At 39.3% G+C, this 19,690-nt stretch overlaps 1 protein-coding gene across 13 annotated transcripts in view; it reads right to left on the bottom strand.

Moving 5' to 3' along the window:
- The window catches only part of TCF4 (transcription factor 4), a 351,707-nt gene that overhangs the window by 209,945 nt on the left and 122,072 nt on the right, over positions 1 to 19,690 (bottom strand). For all 13 annotated transcript variants that reach the window (XM_030336279.2, XM_030336272.2, XM_030336273.2 and 10 more), the window contains one exon: positions 17,449 to 17,545. In XM_030336279.2, coding sequence (XP_030192139.1) covers positions 17,449 to 17,545 — 97 coding nt within the window. The remainder of the gene's footprint in view (positions 1 to 17,448; positions 17,546 to 19,690) is intronic.

Here is a 19,690-nt window from a genome sequence, read left to right as displayed (position 1 = left end):
AAAAAAAAAAAATCAACATACGCATTTTAAGTACATAAAAATTTGCACAAATAGAAAGTGACTTTCCTAGGATCACTAAGAAATCATGGCGATCTGATCTAATTGGTAATGCTTTTAAGCACCACATTTAACTGGATTTTCTTATAGCACTAATGTTCCTCCACTGACACAACTTAGCAGGCAATGTATTTACAAACTATAATAGCCTGAAAAGAATTAACAATGAACAATGTGCAAAATAGTCAATTACAGGCTTAAACTTTAAACAAGCACTTACAATGAAGATTAAAAAAAACTATCTTGGCTATTGGGTCATTTTCCAGGCTACTAACTGCTAAACCATGTGCAGAACGTGCTTCCAATTTAACCATCCAGATTTTCTAAACAGGCAGATAGCTTTGCTCTGCAGGCAGAATCAAGTTGGTCTTCAATTTGATTTTTAAAACAAGGCAGTTCTACAGAAACCCAATAAGCTTTTGGCTACAGATTATCTGAAAAATAAAGAAAAGGGGAAGTGGGTTTTATTTTAAACACCTTAATTTGTCTGTCTATAAAAGTGAAAAATATAACCTTACTTTGGTCTAAAAAAGGGTAGTAGTTGAATAAATTTTACAGCCCCGTCAATTTCAGAGGAGTAATTGTCACAAGGCCCGGCTCTTCTGAGACACAGCACTGGCAATGGATGCCAATACAAAAATAACATGTTGGAAGTCATGATGATTTTTAAAAGCTACAGAAAAAAAAAAAAAACAAACCTGAATGTCTCCTAACTTTCCTAACTAATAAAGCACCTCTCAGACCTCACACTGGAGACAACAAAATCTGAAAGTTTCATTCTCGGAAGGCTGGCTTCCCTCTCACAATGCACCAGATCAAAATCCACACACAAGGAAATGAGCAGAATGTAAGTCGGGTGCACGGGAGGACTTTTGTGGATGAAGAGACTACAGAAGTCTTACGCGCTGGTATGATGAACCAAGATGAGTTGGCTTTTTTCAGGTACCATTTGTACTTCTTGTGGATATGCCTAAACAGAAGACGTCAAAGAACGATTTGTCCAGAAAGATGACTGCAACTGCAAAGAGTGTCCTGATGTCCCTGATGACTTGTCACCATTGTGACATTCATTATGAAAACAAGTCAGGTTGATCTAACCTTGGCTCATGTCAACCTAGACCTTCAACAAGGTCCTACTGCTTGATTATAAAACAGGTCACTGGATGCTAATCCACTCCCTCTCTTTGAGAATGCCTCGCTAGCAGGTTAATGTCCTGCAGCAGGACCCTGTTCTTAAAACTCCCTAGGTGCTCACACATGGCTCTCACAAGAGACTGTATGTCACAAGAACTATATTCCTGAAAAGTTATCATGAGTCTAATTTTCATAGTCTAAATTTAAAGGCATCTTCCGGCAAACCCTCTATAAAGAGAACAATTACTCTTCAATTTATCTTCAGTATTAACCCAAATTTTCATTTAACCTTCAGCACCTATATAATTTAGTATCTGGCTCAACTTGTAATTTCCTATCTTAAAATTAGTACAGATGAAGGACACCTAGGACTTTGTCCAGGTAATTTTAAGATTTTTGTTGTTGTTTGTTCGTTTTGAGTTCTTCTCTCATAAAGCTCTACAAAGTTAGCCAGTTTATAATTATCAGTCAACGGCAACATTATTCATAACCATATCCTATCTATTGCCTGGTAAATAGGTTAATTACAGTACTCAATATCAAGAACCACATTTGCTTCTTCCGTTGGCCAGAGAAAAATAATTTGTCTTAAGACTCCTCTCCAGAGAGAATATCACCAGTTAAGTAAAGGATTCACAATTGCAGAAATGGCCCCCAGTTATTCCCCACGTCACTGCAAAAACAGTAATGCTAAACATTTACTGAGTGCTTACTATGTTCTAAGCACTTGTCTGTGCATTGCACATGTACGACCTCATTTATTTCATCCAACAATCCAAACAGGTAGATTTTACCACTATCTTCAATGTTTAGGTGAGGAAACTAGTGGAAAGGGTAGTCAGGACTGAAACTCAAAAGTACACACTGCTAAGTATCACACTGAACTATCTGCAGTACTGACAGAACCAAATGATGGACTTGGCACATTTGTAGACAAAAACCAAAACGCTTAAATCTGTTAAGAATAGATACAAAGTCCCATCCTACACAGGGAAGTAGAAGACCTGATTGTAGAGCAATGGATATTAGGGGCGCCTGGGGGGGCTCAATCGGTTAAGCATCTGACTCTTGATTTCAGCTCAGGTCATGATCTCACAGTTCCTGAGGCTCCGCACTGACAGCTGGAGCTGCTTGGGATTCTCTCTCTCCCTCCCTTGCTGCCCCACCCCCGCTCATGCACTGGTGCTCTCTCTCAAAATAAATATATAAACTTAAAAAAAAATAAAACCATGAATATTAAAAACAATGGCTTTAGTGGACGACAAGCTCAATTTTCAGTCACTGCTAAAACATGGATGTGTAAATGGAACCTTAGGCTGCATTAATACTGACAGTAAAAGCAAACCCACTACTGATTAAACCAGATCTGGAATATTAAGGTAAGTCCTGGATTCCCATTTGGAGAGGGAAATAGACCACTAGAACACATGCAGAGGACGTGACCAGTAGTTAAACCATGCTGTATGATACACTAAATGCCTTCCAATGGCACTTTTGAAGGAAGCAAGGATTATCCTCCTGAGAAACATGTGTGGAAAGAGAGACAATGCACAATGCCAGGTAGCTTTGGAGGAGGAAGCCGGTACCCCAGGCTGACAGCTACACAATTGAGAACATTCAAAAAGTCAGAGCTGTCGAAGTGCAATGAATTACTTTGTCAGTGGCGGCTTCTCCAATGCAGTGAAGCCCCCAGCAGAGGAATGAGTGCCCGTTGGGGATCCTTTCATTCATACATTAGTCATAGTGTCATTTGTATGCCAACAGACTTGCCAGAGCCTCATCTAGAAGGATTCCTGTGTTGGGAGGGGAGCTGATGTAAATCAGAAAGAACATAAGAAGAGCTGTAGGTTCCATTCGACTGTTAAGGATCTAGGGTATCTTTCCAAAATGGTGGATACTCTGAAACAAGAGTTTCATTGTAACCTATCACAGTGGAAGAAAAGAATGAAGAAGAGAGGGAGGAAAGGAAGGGAGGAGGGAGGAAAAAGGGAGGAAAGAATTTCAAAATAGTATGTTAGGAATGAGTGATTAAATATAATACTGAGAATGATTTCATGATCAAATCAAGCATTATCCAGTTTTCTCAAAGGTACCAAATGTGTAGAGAGGAAAAGATGAGGTAGAGGCACTTTTTATTTCTCTCTCTCTCTCTTTTTTGCCTTCAACTTAAGATCTTTAGACAGAAAAATGATTAATCAGAAAATAGGTTCACTTTTCTGGTAATTTATCCACTCCCATGATGTCAACTACCAAATATGGACTTGCTGTATGCCAAATCTGCAATCCCAGCCCAGAGCCACAAATCAATCCACCCACAGTCATCTCAAAAATTCATTTTGTCCAAAACCGAAGTTACTTTTAGTCCCCCATAACTTACGTCTCCTCCTATATTACACATCCTAATGAATGGCACCACCAACTACCAGGTGGCCTAAAACAGACCAAGGCTAAGAAGCCAAAGATGACCCCTCCCTTACCCATCAGTTATCAACTCCAACCATTTCCTTCAGTTTTTATCACTCAGATGCGTATCCTCCTCTTCATCTCCACTGCTCCTGATTCGGTTCAATCTCTCATCATTTCCTCTTGGAAGTGCTTTAATCACCTCCTGTGTAATCTTCCTGCCTCTCCTGTTGCCTCCCGTTTGCACTGTTGCTGGAGTGACTGTCTTAAACCATAAACTGGATCATGTTATCCCGCTATTTAAAATTAGTCTTTGAGTAGTCTGTCACATGCTTCAATGAAAACGCAACTTCCTCCACCTACCTATTTTTCTAGGGCCAGGATTCTAATCCTACTTTCCCCATCATCCCCTCCTCTGAGTTCTCCCAGTCTCACGGAATGACTTCTGTGCCAGCTCCCTGTAGCACCCTCTCACTCCCGCACCTCTGCCCAAGCAATTCTATCAACTGGCCATTTTCTTTTTACCTGGACAGTTCTAACACATCCTCTAAGACTCACTTCATGCAATATCACTTACCATATAACTAAATTCATGGGGATTCTCCTAGTGACCATCCCCAAGCCCCTCTCTCTTGTCTGCCTCAAGTCAGAGTCAACTGACACTGTGAACGCTCACTTTCCCAGCTTCCCTTGCAGCTACAAGTAAACCTGCAACAGATTTGGCCAACGCATCATGAGCAGAATTCTGCTCAAGGTCACCAGTTCCCAGGAATGTTTTTTTTTTTTCTCTTCCTGATGGAATAGGACAGATGGAGGTATAGATGCTACTCTGATCTCTGCCTTTCTGGCTTCCAATTGTGAACTCTGATGCTGTCTGGGGCTCACCAGCCATCCTCAAAGAAATGCAAGAGGAGAGAAAAGGCTGAAGAATGAAAATCGGTGCGCTAAGAAAGGAAAAGATGGCAGCATTGGTTTGCTGAATCCACACAGGCAACGTCCTACCTCCAGACATCCCATTCAGTGAGGAAAAAAGCCATCCTTATTCAACTAACCTACTACTGTCACGTATTCTATTAGTTGCAGCTGAACACATGCTTAACTGCTACCGCACCTCAGGGAGTTTTTTCCGTATTCTCCACAAGTGAGGCAGTGCAGGGTGGTTAAGAACACGGGCCCTGGCGTTCAGCAGATAGAGCTTAGAATCTGGGCTCTGCCACTTACTACACAACATCAGACAGGTGACCTAATCTCTCTGACCCTCAATTGCCCCCCACCAACCCCATAAAACAGAAAGGGACATGCCTAACACAGAGCTTTATTGTAAGAACAAACAAGACAATGTGTGTACTTAGCCCATGCCTGATACACAGTGAGCACCAAAACATTTTAGTCATTATTATGAGGAATCAGATGGTTGGTAGCCCAGATATATATATACAGCACCCTGTACACACATGATTATTTCCCTAATGTCCTGATTTGTAACCATCTGATACCAAACTGATTCCTTCCTTAGACTATGAGCCACACTGGAGGCAAGAAAAGGGGCATGTCACTATGTCGTTAGTACTTAAAACAAGGCCGGTGTGGCACAGACTTTTCACAGAGATTTATCAGATTAATAAATAAATGAACCAAAGACTAATTTGAGTATTGAAGTGTATCAGTTTGGCTGGCTTCTAGCACAAATGGAACTTATATAGATGGTTAAAGGAACACATATACGGACGACCATATGATTGCAGACAAATAACGATAACACATTAATTGTATTTACCAAAGAAGGTATTCCAACCCTTCAAACAGTGAGATATTCTGGTTTGCTTTCACAGACATGTAATTTGCCCTCTTCCTCACTGCCATACGGGAATGGCACTTCCCCTCCACTGGAAAATCAAGACAGCAAAGATCCGAGGTATAAAACCTGCTTGTGATACAAGCAAGCCAGAAACGGAACTTGGGATCCACGTTCCATCCTCTCTGCCACTTCCAACTTTGCCTCTAGAAAAGGCTCTCTCTCTGAATATTTACTTGTGATGAAGTTATAAGATGCACAACCCTCACAATTTTGCGAGGGGATAATGTGGGGCTCACAGGGGGAGGCTTCTTTGGCAGGTCATCAGCCTCTAAATATTAGAACGAGCCAAATATTTTTTCTAAGCAGTGCCTTGCCATCTACGGTCCAACTCATACAAAATGGGGTTTATTACATAGGCATGCTGTTTACATGCAACTCAAGTATGTTGCCTAATCATAATGACCAGGGAAAAACCAGCCCTCCCTTAGTCATTAAGATTTTCACATGACTTGAGAGCACTTTCTTCTTCCATACAGAGGATTCCTCCTTCGTCATAAGGAAACCTGAGTTGCTCTGATAGATCGAAATTTAGATATTGCATGATGGACGTACAAGCCTACATTGGTTTTTAACTATCCACCTAAGGGCACTCTACTGCATACATCCCGCCTCTTAACTAGAGCACTCAGAAAAGCCATCGTACTTTGCCTGACTAACAGACCATGTCGCGAACAGCTAAATGGCCTAGCAAATGCAAAGAGTTTCCCATATGTTCACTTTCCAGTGTTCATGGAGGTCCACTACCTACGCAAACCGACTGCATCTCCACAACCACATTCCACCTGGAGGCACACAAGTAACTTCGGGCGGCCATCTAGCTCTGGACACTATCAGCAAATCAGAACCAATTTATAAGCAGTTCCTCTAGTGTTTGCAAAGAACATTACCGTGTAGTCACAATTACAGGAATAGGGAGTTCTCTTACTCTGCGAATATTTTAAAGAAGTCACATAGAGGCTTCTTTTTATGCTAGAGCAGGTGTGAACTCAATTCCACTCTAAAACTAGTATCAGCCCAGCTGAGAGAACAGTCGTAAATTTTTATTTCAGAACTAAATGAAACTCATGAGGGTATGGGGCAAAATCTCGTTAACTATTAAAATGCCTTTAAAAGACTGTGGGCAAGGCTGCTTTCTTTTGTTTTATTTCCAATTTGGTGTTCAAACTATATATAGGATGGTGCAGTGAATGAAAATGCAATCACAGAGGTATATCTATTTAGAACATTTTATTTGGAGGTAATGAAAAATTTCAGAGTGCTCTTTCCCCCGACCACATCTCTATGAATTAGGTCAGTAAGTGAAATAAGGAAACCAAGGGTAAAATGAAAAATGGTTTACTTAGATCACCATAAGATTATCAAGCAAACTACTATTTAGTAGGTCGGTATTTTCCCATAACTAGTTACTAGAATGCCTAACAGAGGTTGTCCACAGCTACTTAAGTAGTCGGCCATGATATTTCATCTATTTATGCTCAGTGCATCTCAATTTCCAAATAATATTCGTGAGCCCATCAATAAATAAGGACAAGGGAAACTATGCAATGCAAACACACACACACACACACACACACACACACACACACACAGTCACACACAAGATAAAGTATAAGTTTAATCCTGTCAGGAGACCAGGGTTTAAGGCTTCCAAAAATACAGATTCTAGGCTCACTTCCAACTACTCCAAAATTTCTGAAGGAGACGGGGTCACTAATAAATTTTCCTCCACAATTTGGTATTGCCCAATTAACTACAATCAGTTACACATAAAGAGTTTCTGCTTGCATCTGAAGCCTTCAGATTTGGCTGCTGAGCTGTTAAGAGTACAGCTTGGTCTGAACAGTCAAGGTGAGGAAAAGGCAAGAGCAATTAGTAACCTAGTAATTGCAGAGAGTGGACCACACCAGTGCCGATAATACTAGAAAACTGTACTGTGTGATCAGAATGCTCTAAAGTTACATTTTTATGTGTCTCTTTCTCTCTCATCTTTTGCTTCTTTTGTCTCTTCTTTCTCCACCAAGTGTTATCAGATATTCCACACTTTGTATTTTCATTCAGCTTTAATATGGCCCATGAAAGGGTGGCATTTAATTAATCACTTCCACATTCTGCCAAAATTCGCTATATGATCCTCGAGTTTGCACACCACTTTTGCCAAACTAGTCAGACCCAATAAACAGAAAAAGCACCTAGATAAAATAAAAGTGCGCAGAATAATAACTTGCAGTAACTGAACTGAAGTGCCTGGTGCTGTTCATATTACTTCACTTAAACACAGAGCAACAACTCAGACGAGAAATTCCATCAGAGCACTAAAGATTGCCCAAGGTCACACAACTGGAGAGTAACAAGCTAGGCGTCAACCCCATGTCCAGCTAGAAACGATCCTTGCTCGGCTTACCATCCTCCACTTCGCCACTATTAGGGCTTTAGTGGGATTTTCAACCTATAAGAAAGCTCATGATGTTTTATTTCAAACAGAAACACTATCATCAGCAATATTTTACACCATATAAAGTGAAGCTTCCTTCCGGTGTTTCCTATTAATAAGCATGTGTCAAGGAATTGAGGAGTGATTAATAAACAATCCTCGGGAAGATGAAAAATGTTTGGGCTGTATCTGTTAAGTGTTTAGGAACAAATTTAATTTAATCCCAATCTATGCTCCATGCATCTTGCAACTGTGGGTCTGGAGGCCTGATTCTGCAAAAGGAAATGAAATGGGATCCACTAAATACCTTTTTCTACTCAAAAATAATACAGAGTTCCTCAGGAAGGACCCAAAAACCCTTTGAAGTAAAGAAAATCAGAGTATAATCACACGCAGAGCGACATTCTATGCCAAGCCTCTCCGGAGAAGAACAAACCCAGGTGGATGAGGACTGTCTCTACCACATTCCTGAGAATGTGGAAGGTCTGTGTAACGGCACCTCCTTGGTGAAAAGCAACCTACCTAGTGGTTGCTCATTATCCAGATGACCTACAACGCAGGCAAAGACATCTTGGCTTGCCGGTAGGCCCCCTCGCCCCACCATTCAAATAGCATAGCAAGGTATTTTTAGCCATGTGTAAGAACGAAACTTGAGAATATTTAAGTTGGAGGGACAAATGGCTGGAGGCAAGCATCTCACAAGGGGCATATCTGAATTCAACAAAGTTGTCCCCAAAGAGGTACTTATTTTATAGGATTACTGTGTTTGTGAACTGGCTGAAAAAGAAATTGTTCCATTCTGGTCTTGACGCTTACAGAACCGAACATTCTATGCTATCTCTACCTGTTCTTGCCTTCTGTTCCACTCTCTGTAGAAGGTAAAGGTGTCTTAAAGCTGCTAACAGGCAAACCCAAAGTCTATACATTCATCAATTAATTATAGACCAAAGTAAGAGTACCCAAAGTGTGGCCTTGCAGTGCCATAAGATAACGGTTACAGAGCAGTTAGTTGTCCCGACGCGTATCACTTCATCGCACTGCTCACAGTGATTCTGGGGTGTGTGGGTAGGACAGGTATTACTATCCTCACAGAAATGAGAAAGTTGGGGATCGATTTATCCAAAGTCCAATCACCAGGAAGTGGAACAGTCAAGACTAAGGCTGTGTTGAGCCCTGGCCTACTCTACTGTTCAGTGATGCCTCTCAACGCTTAACACTGAGTTCCTTTGCTACTGTGGTCCTAATGAAGGTTTTAACGTGAACAGAGAGAACAGGCTTATTTTCATTGGTGATCCATATGGCACTCAAGGTAGACATGCAACTTTCACGGACATTATTAGTTCACAGATCCTGTAACTGTACTGACGGTTCTCCTGGAGCCAAGAGGCAATGAGAGGTTTGAGAAACTCCAAGCGTTTAATACCCCGGGACTCAAGGATCCAGTCAAGAAGCATGTTACCGGTTAATGCTACCACGGGCATATCGTAACTATCAAACTTTATGCGAAATTCCAAGAAGCCATCTTTCCGATGAAAACCTTAGAGAAAAACTTGCATACTCAATAAAAACAACACTGTTGACTTCACGTCCAGCTTTCCTTTGATGACACATGGCCCTTCCCTCTGCCTATTCTCTCACTGGCCTGACTTATGCCACGACTGTGTTTGACAGAGGTGGGAAACTTCGGGCCAAAAGCTGAATCCAGCTCTCACCACAATTTCACGCAGTCTTGGTGTGTTAACTAAAATTAAATGTCTTTTGGCTGCACTTAATCCTCCACACTAAAGATCAACAAATACGATTGTCGTACATATGAAAATAAAATAGAGGGTTGTTGTTGTTGTCTTTGCTGCGGGCAAGGGGCACTCTTGTGTGAGTGCTTCACGAGGACGTGGCAGGTTGTTGGAGGTTAAGTACACAAAAGACGGTTTGAGCGGTGTGGGGCAAGGACCTCCCCTCATGGTACTGGTGATGGCATATATGGGACACTGTGGCTCCAGGATGCCAGGCCTGCTCTGAATGGCTGCCACGGGACTAGCAGTGCGCATTGCCAAAGACCACCAAAGGCACCGTGGAAAAGGCTGATGGCTGCAGCTAAGGGTCCACTGCACCGCCAGGGTGCTCTGCACAGAGTGGCAGGAACTCAAGCCAGAGACCTAAGAGAGAAGGTTCTAGGTGATGCAGACATGGAGAGCGCAGACTCTGGCTGGTCACTGTCTTGCACAAAGGATGAGGACAATGAAGGCACAATCAGGCTCTTTCCTGTGGGTGACTCTCACATCTGTGCTTTCTCCACCTTCCTCATTTCGACCACTTTTTTTTTTAATACTCCACGTCTCTCTGTCCCTTTCTCTAATTTGCTGAGCAGCTTTCAGACTCAAGACCCATTTTTATATTTTTCTTACTACATGAAAGTTTGAGCCTGGTTCTTCATTGTCCAAACTGTTAAGTTGAAAATTATGCATTTTTCTCTGAGAAGAAATGAAATAAACCCTGTCAATCAACAAGCCTGATATGCACTGGCCAAAGTAGCTGTTGTGTACCGCCCTACCACCCAAACTCTGAAGCTGGAGATGGCCACTGGATATCGAGGAGCAGGGAATCACACTGTGGGACTCCCTTTTCCCTGCTTCCTGCTGCATCGAACCCACACTTGACATCTGAAGCTGTGACCGCCATCTTGAGACAATGAGGGAAAGCACAAAAGAATCACCAGACACCTGCCTTGATATCAATGAGCCACAAACCGATTCTAGCAGCAGCTCACCACCAGACTTCTAGTAAAAGAGTAATTCCTCTTAAGCGACCATTAGTCACAGTTTCCATTACTTCTAAGTAAAAGCCTTCTTCCTGATACATACTACTTTTTACTTTTATTTAACTCTAAAATGATTTATTTTCTCTTAGAGTCCATAACTTTCTATGTAAGAAATCTTCCTCTAGTATTTAGAAGATCTACACTTTCCTGTTGGCTGTCGTTTTCAAGTAACATTTTATGCGATCAGTTCTTCTAAATCTTATAAAACCTGACTATGAAAATGTTTGATGATCACAGCATTAATTAGAGCATACCATACAGTAAATGGCTGAGTGGAAAGGAAGCCAGACCCATGAAAGGCAAACAGAAATTTTTATAGAGTGGACAAGTTTTCCTATCTGAAAACTGGAAACACTTAACTTTTTTCAATGGCCTTTCAAAATAAGACTGATAATGACTTATTTTTTATAAATAAAATATTTTGTGGTATGTTTACTGAAAACTGAAATCTACCACCATGTAACATGATCCATTCCCTGACATTAGAATATTCTGGACAGCCAAGGATATAGTACTAGAGAATTAATTTCTGTAAGACTGGCTCTGATTTAGGGTTTTCTTCATGATACAGTGAGACAGATGTAGGATTGATTTTAATTTATGGGCTTTTCATTCAGGATTTAAACCCCATATACATGATTTCCTGATTTAGCCATGAATAAAACCATTCAACAGTCATTTATTGAGGTCCTACAACTCTATGCCAAGCATTGGCCCATGCATCACACTTCTCTCCTGGTGATATAACTTAATAAGCTATTATTTTATCTTCAATCAATCCAATCCCTTAACTATAGATATGGAATGAGCAGAGGTAGAAAAGAAACATCCATTTGAATCAGGCTTTAAAGAATAACATTTGGAAAACACATCACTAGCAAAGTTACTTGAAGGTATCACAAAATAGAGATGAATGGATCAGAAATAGTGATAAAACATCTCACAAGATAAAATATAGCACAAGGATAAAATGGCATACCTAAAAGATCAATGGACCATTAGATGAGAAAATTACCTCAGAGATCATTTAAAGGTCTGTTCCACCCTCGATTTAAAAATGGGAAAAAACCTGACCTGAGGAACCACCCACAGTTACAGCAAAACAGAGAGGAGAAAAGCCAGTTCTTTGGCTCCAAGCCTTAGCTCAAAATCAGGATTAATAATATCACTCGGGAAGACACTTAAAACAGTCTTATTTGTTAATACTTCGGGAAGACATTTTAGGTTAACATATTCAAATAACAAAACTCTGGAACGAAGAAAGCTAACAACAAATGACACCAGAATTAAATGTTTCTTCTCTCAGAAATTGCTTGTTACTACGTTACCAGTCCAATAGATAACAGATGATATCATAGTAAATTCAAGCAAAAAAAAAAAAAAAAGTCATTAAAAAAAGAAGACACTGAAAATACACAGACGTCCCTAACTAATGAACTCGCCAACAGCCTGCTATCACCATCAAACTTCAGAACAATTTAGAAGTGAACTAAAATTTCTAGAGCTGCCATCCGTATTCACAGTTCCATTTTCATGTAGTTATTAAAATATTATTTGACCTCTGGCACTTTAGGATATCAAACACTTGCCATTGTTGTACAGGTTTTATTTTTTAATCAAATATTTAAATTCCTGCATGGAAAGAAAACATCTGACAAAGAGGTCAAGTTAAATCTTACCCATGTTTTGAAAAAACTATGTTTCTTTGTGGTTATTGTACGTTAAGGTTTTCAAAAACAGTTTTCCTGGTTAGAGCCTCTTCATTTAGGTTTATTTCCAGTTTTACAATGAAAAGAAAAACTCCCTGTATTAGCATCTACTCACATTCACCATTTTACAAGAAGACTGTGCCACTGGCCTCTGCCACTGGGATTTGAAAACACTCACAACACTTCACCTTTATGCTGGGCTAAACTCAGGGTAGTCATAAACACTTTGAAGTAATACAAACCTAAATATTCCTGCTAGGCAAACGGAGCAGTGGAACCGAATTATAATGAGCTAGCAGCTGTCACAATATGACCACAGTAACCAAATCAAAATATCAACCGCTAACCCAGATGAGATTCAAAGGTCATCCTATAAGCCAGCAGCCTTCTTCAGTTCTGCCTGAAACCCCGATCTAATCCTGCAGTAAAATGTTCCACTGAGCTAGTTTAGAAACCAGTTACTCTACAGTGGGAAATTATTTAGGGCACTGGTAGAGTACCGTTACCGTTAGTGGGGCTACAACTGAATACCACAGTAAGGAAACTGAACCATTCACAATGGGACATGTAAAAACACAGCAGCTGATGTTGAACTAAGCTGCACCCAACTGTACAAAAGTATCACTTTTCACATCCTTCAGTTACCAATGCATGTCTATAATCTTACTGGCAACTTGCTCACTCAAACAATCTAGTTTTCAATAAGCCTCTGGAACAATAGAAGGAAAATGCATGCTTAGAGCCTTCCTTGGATCAAAAAGTTAGAGCTAGAATATATATTGTTTTCCCATTGTAAAAACATTTGGACAATTATTTGCAAAAGTTTAACGTTTACAAAAAAAAAAACAAACAGGGTCAGAAATGTTAAAAAATCCATACTCTTTGCATATAGCTCTTGTTGGGATTTTCAGACTTTTCCAGAGCACATAATCCTCCTAAAAACACAAACCTCAGACCCATGGCCCTTCTGTCCTTTCAGCATATTCTGAAAACTATTCACTGATCCCCTATAAAGGTTTAATCAAACTGTTTAAAAACTTCAGCGAACAAGTTTCCAGTAGATCAAGTGTACATTATTGCCATTAATAATCATAAGTAGTCACAAAGAAAAAGTGATTTGTTGTTTCCAGACACGAAACAGGACAGGGCATTTCAAACAAGTAAAAATGCAAACCGGCTTGCTCGTCTCCACCCAAAGAAAGCAATGAGTGAGGATTCTGGAAATGTCAGGTACACAGATATCATATCACTATGTTGTACACCTGAAACTGATACAACGTCATATGTCAATTATACCTCAATAAAAATATAAACAACATTTAAAAAAAAAAGAGAGTGCATATATGAACTGGTCAGTGCAGGCAGTCAGCTAGACGACTCAGTGCTATCGTCTCTCAACTCCTCCGGACTCCCCCACACAAAAAGGAAAACAAAAAGTCATGCACGGTTATTTAAAAAAAAAATTAGGGGCTGGCTTTTTTGTTTATTTTAGCTATGTTTTCCTTTAAAGGATTTACACAATATCAACTTCCAAACTTTGTATGGCAACTGTGATTACGGACAGTAATGGAAGAAGTGGTGTAGCCTTAAAAACCAAGTAGTGTCATTAATTCCAACAGAATAGGCATCGGGGGGGGGGGGGGGGCGGCGCACATGTGTGCACAAACCCATGCTTGCATGCAAGTACACTTGCATTCATTTGTCCATTTTTACTTCAGGGATTCACAAACTATCAAATAGGGTATTACATTCAGATATGCAGGCTTGTTTCTAAAAGAATAAATTAATGAAGATAGTCTTTTACTCTTATAAATGACATACCATTTTGGAAAAAATCGAAATGCATAAATACATTGAGTTTTGGTGTTTTGGTGCCAAACATAAGTATTTATATCACAAAAAGTGCAACGTTTATGCAAAACCATTCATGTGAAATCAAAAAGTTCAGAGTTATAATAAAGGGTTTTATTACCGTAAGAGTTCAGGAGCAAATGTTAGCAATGCCTGTATGGTTTCTCCAAAATAGTGTATTGCCATAAAGGGCAAAATATATAACAATGATGCACTCCCAAAAGGAGAGAGCAGTTCATTACTTCTTTCTTTCCTTGCAAGAAAATAAAACCTCGCTAAGTGAACAGTTTACTTAAAAAAAAAAAAAAATCGGGTCATCTGCAGTTAATAACTCTTTCCCGTAAAATTAGTGTCACTTGTTTCTGTAGCAGACGCCTAATTCAGTCACAGGCTTGATTGATTTGACAACACAGAATCCGCTCCAATATAAAGTGGTTGATTTATTTCTTATGCTATAGCTTTTACCCTAATTGTGACATCATAGCAGAATCAAGTCTTTAACATGTAAAGAAATCCTTTGTAGTTTTACTGAAAACTAAAGATTCTGAAAGCAGGTATTGACTGTAGTCAAAAACTCACAATGAAGTCTAACACCTGCTTTTGGAAGAATGAAAACTTGCACCAGGATCATGACACAGAATATGGATTTGGACACAAAGAGCAGTTCAGATCATACCATGTACTCTGTGAGTTCAAACTCGTGGCCACACTAATAGATCTTCCTTGATCTCCGCCTCCATTTGTAAACTGGCTGTCTTTAATTTCTCGAAAACAACCCATCTTCTCTTTGTAAAAGTGCAGCATAATATCTCAAAGTGGTCTTATTTTAAATAAACAGCAGCTTGGGCAAAAATCAATGAGAAGCTTTGTTCCCCTAATCTAGCCCCGAGATAGACAAGCCAATCAAGAAGGCATTTGGGATGTGAGAAATTACAGGGGTGGGAAGAGTTCGTGAAGCATCATGGGCAGTTCTCTAAAAATATTTTTAAATTCTTTTCCAAACTAAAAATGCAAGGTATTTCATAGTTGTTTCAATGTCTTTTTTCCCTTTTTTGCAGACTGCGCCGTGCCCTCTCGCTCTGAGGGCGACTTTCCTGACCCCAGTCTGACACTGCCCCGTTAATGTCAGATAAACCATTTAGCCCCAGCACAATTCTATTCTGTGCAAAAATCTGCTTGAGGTGGAAAATGTAGCAGTTTGTAAACAATAAAGAGCCATGTTTCAGACCAGACAGCTTATCTAACAGAGAAGTCCTTTCATGGGGAACAGTGGGTGGGAGCCTCCCGGACATAGTAGCATTTCCTATCACAATGCAGGAGACTGTCTTGGCCTCCATATTTAAGAGTTTAATGGGAAGGAGGGCAGACGGGATAAAAGAACACAGCTGACATGGACTTTCAGCTTAAACAACAACTAAGTGAAAAGAGTCAGCTCTCACTGCTCTAGCTCCAGACTCTCAGCCCACTTATATTTTAAATACCATTTGGATTGAAAAACAAATTTGGCTGGTAAAACAGTTGCCCATGAGGCAAGAGATGAACAAGAAACAAATATTTAATATCCTTGTATTGCTTGGTGTATTCCGTGATACTAATTTATCAAGTTCTTCCTTAAGAAACCCTTTTTTCACGGACAGAACATAAACTTCTAAATATGAGTAGTAATTTATTTGTCCTATTTTACTTTCACTCATCAGAAAATAGTTTTAGAAACTTCTCAGGGAGTTCTTTAATATGCCCTTTAAGTACTCCTTCCCAAGATTATTTTCAAGTTAATCTTTTATTCTGTGTTGTCAAACTGAATGAGGATAACTGGAGAAGCAAGGTGTTAGAATTTAATGTTAGTGCTACTGTCACTAAAGAGTCTAAAGCTGTTCTTTAAAATCTAGGTTGGCAAATATATCTAGTCTTCTGTATCTCCATATCCTGCACCTCCGTATCAACAATTGATAAAAACCAGGATGCTTGCTTTAGCTACAAAATTAAAAGGTAAATATGAAACTTACCATTTTAAAGTAAAAGGGAACACAAATATAATAACAGCCTTAGGATCACACACAACTTCATGGTTCTCAAAGTTGGCATGATACTTAAAGGCACAAGCATATGATATTACCCATTTAAAATAGGTTGCTAGTATTTCTCTGCTTTGTCTACTTTATGTCAAATATTTGAAATTCCTTTAGATGGATTTGATGGTGGCTTTTGAAAAAAATGAGCTTCAAGGACTATCTATACATTAAATAACAAGTATAGCTTCCAAGGCTTAAAAATAGGGACATTCTTTAGAAGCATTTGCAATTATGGTTTGAGAATGATACAATTATGGCTGTGTGTTTTTCTTGGAGGATGGCCCAATGCCTTGTGCCAAGAAATTTAATTTCATTTATTGATGGATTTGCAATAGAATTTGACCATGGTGAGATTTATTAACATTGTTAAAAACTCACATTTACTAGGGCAAAGATCATTGTTTCACACAAAACTGAAGCAACCCGCTATTGCCCACTGCTCAGGTTACTACTGTTGAACACACATCCCCACAGGGTAAACAAAACAGAGAAGTATGCTAAGGACACCGGAATGAGGGCATGCTGAAAACTCACAAACTGTCTCAAGTGTATCTTGCTTCCAGTGAAGGACAATACAATCTGCCTAGACCATCAGCACTAAAAGGCTCACACCTCAATAAATACACAACCAGATTTCCTAATTCAGCTTGAATTCACTACTCTGATTTAAGCGCTCTAAACCTATTATTAAAGGGGTTACCGTAACCCCTTTAGTAAGAATTCACAGGTGATACTGACTATATATCATTGCCAATGGACAGGCCCAAAGATATTTTTATTTTAAATATTCACCACTTTGACTCTGTCAACCTTAAATCAGAAAACAAGTATTGCAACATTGAAATTGGAATTCATGCTCTTCTATCTAAGGAAGACAATCCCCACAGCGATTCAGTATCACTGAAATCCTGTGATTCCACCTGCTTATAAAACATAGTCCTTTAACCAAGCATAAACTGTCAGTATTTTTCTGCAATTTACAATTACTAGAGTGAACTGGCTACAGATAGATCCCAGTTCCTAAAAACAGAACCTCTGTCTAGACTGTATTCTCCCCTTTCTATGGTAAAATACAAGCATTCAAAAAGTGCAGGTCAATTTAAAATTAGTCTTACTTTGTATTCTGGAATTGACAAAAGGTGGAGAGAGATTGTCATGTGACCCAAGGTCCCTGCTGGTCATGTGGTCATAGGGTGTCCCATCTCCATAGTTCTGTAAATAAAACAACATCCTAAGTTTTCATCCTGCATGAAGAAATCAGCATATAAACACCCCCTATCGACACCTCTGTGACCCAAAGACACTGAAGTCCACATTTCCAGTTACATTCCCACTCATTATAAGGAACCTCCATCTTCACAGGTCCAGTGGGTAAGAGAGGCTCTACAGGCTGCAGATTTCAAGTTTTCCTCATAACAGCTATGAAATCTTAGAAATAATAATAGTAATAGAAACAACGGGATGAAGTTGTTGACATGATTAAGTGAAATAATGTATGTATAACACCTGATATGGACAAAGTACACTGTAAATATTAAAATTATTTTAGTAAGCCCACATTATTAAAAAAAAAAAAAACAAGCAAGATGGTGCTATCAGGGAAAATTACCCATAGCCTATAATGAATTATAGAAGTACAGCCTTTTAAACAACATTCGCTTTTACAGTATTGAAATTTCAATGTTTTGTTATAGCTGTTATTATAGTTGTAAGAGAATTGGATCATTCCACAAGTAATTAACATGAAATAATGTTAAAATTACTACAGCAGGACTGTGAATGAACATCGAAACTTTAGCATAAATTAGTACTTCTGCATTCGGACAAAGTATGCCACAAAAAAATTTTAAAAGCAGACATTAATTTTTGGCAAGAATTTGTCATTATGATGATTATCTCATTGTTTTGATGGAATTTAAAATTAAAATAATGGTTTTAAACTGCCCAGTCACTTATTAATGGAGGAATTGGTAACATACAGGAAAAGTAAAAATCATCTATATTGTAGGGTTCACATTTCTGACTAAGGTGCATAAAGTAACCAAAAAGGGAAAAAAAAAAAAAAAAGGGTCGATCTGCTCAGCTGGTTGTACCTCCCACAAAGACCAAGTCAAATTTACTCAGAGGTGTCAGTTGCCATGTTAGCCAAAGGGCAGAATCTGTCCACACAAAGAAAGACAGATACTGTCTGTACATCACTTCCCTAGAAAATAACTGGAACCTGTAAGGTTCCAAATAATCCTGTTTTTAATCACCTTCCCTCATTTAGAAAAATTAACTTGAACGATATTGTCATCTCATGCTGCCAATATATCAGTGTATAAAAAGATGTCACGTTTGAAATGCCTAGCATGGGTTTTACACTCCAGGCACTGTATTATACTGATTTTTATTTATTAAGTGTCCTGATCCCAAACAGTGCACTAAAAGCTTAATATACACTATCTAATTTAAACCTCAGCATAGTGCCTCAAGGTAGCTGATAATATCACCACTTTAAGAGAGAACACAGACTTAGCATGGGTCGGTACGAATCAGCGACAGAAATCTGCCGCATGCAAACTCCCTAAATTTAGAAAAATATAAATTACAAAATATTGATTGAAAATTATTCACCAAAATGTTCCCTGAAAAACAATGTCAAGACAGTCACCGCAAACCAAAAAAAAAAGTCAGGATGATACTAAGGGACCTTGTTCTCAGAAGAACAATCAAAAGTACCATGTGTGTTAAAGTGAGAATCATAAGAAACCCTGTGTGAATAAGCTAAACAACGGGGGGAAATTCTGTCATCTCCTACACTTGCTGTCAAGGGGAATGGATTTATTTCTGCAAGTGCAGGCTGTAACGTGAGGAGGAGGAAAGATTTCCTCAACCCATCCATATAATGCATTAGGATATCAAACCCGACAGCTGGTGCGATGGCTCAACAAAGTTAGAGCTTGGAGACCCTGCTGCACCACAAAGACCACAGTGAGAACCACAAGGTCAAAAGACAGGTGGAAACGGACAACAGTGGCTTGCTGAAATGTCTTCATTGTGACAGCCTGATCACCTTCCTTGCCTCTTATGCCAAAATAGAAACCCCTCCCCACCTCAAATTTACGTGAATACTTACAGCAAAATGTTCCCTCCCTGCAGAATGCTTCATTTATACAGCTGGCTGGGGGAGGGACACGTGTTTGTTTGACTATGTGCTCTCAGTCTATTTTTAATTTGGGGTATTTATATGCATATTAGAAAAGCTGACATGGATTTTAGAGGGCCTAGCAATGATTCCATTAAAAACAGATTATACATAAAATCATATACATTTAAGTGGGAAGGAACATAAAAGATCCTCTGCTTTTACTTTTT

Source organism: Lynx canadensis, chromosome D3 (genome assembly GCF_007474595.2).
Source record: "Lynx canadensis isolate LIC74 chromosome D3, mLynCan4.pri.v2, whole genome shotgun sequence".
In the NCBI taxonomy this organism is placed as follows: domain Eukaryota; kingdom Metazoa; phylum Chordata; class Mammalia; order Carnivora; family Felidae; genus Lynx; species Lynx canadensis.
The sequence above is the reverse complement of the archived record's forward strand: the minus strand, read 5'-3'. Positions and strand labels throughout refer to the sequence as shown.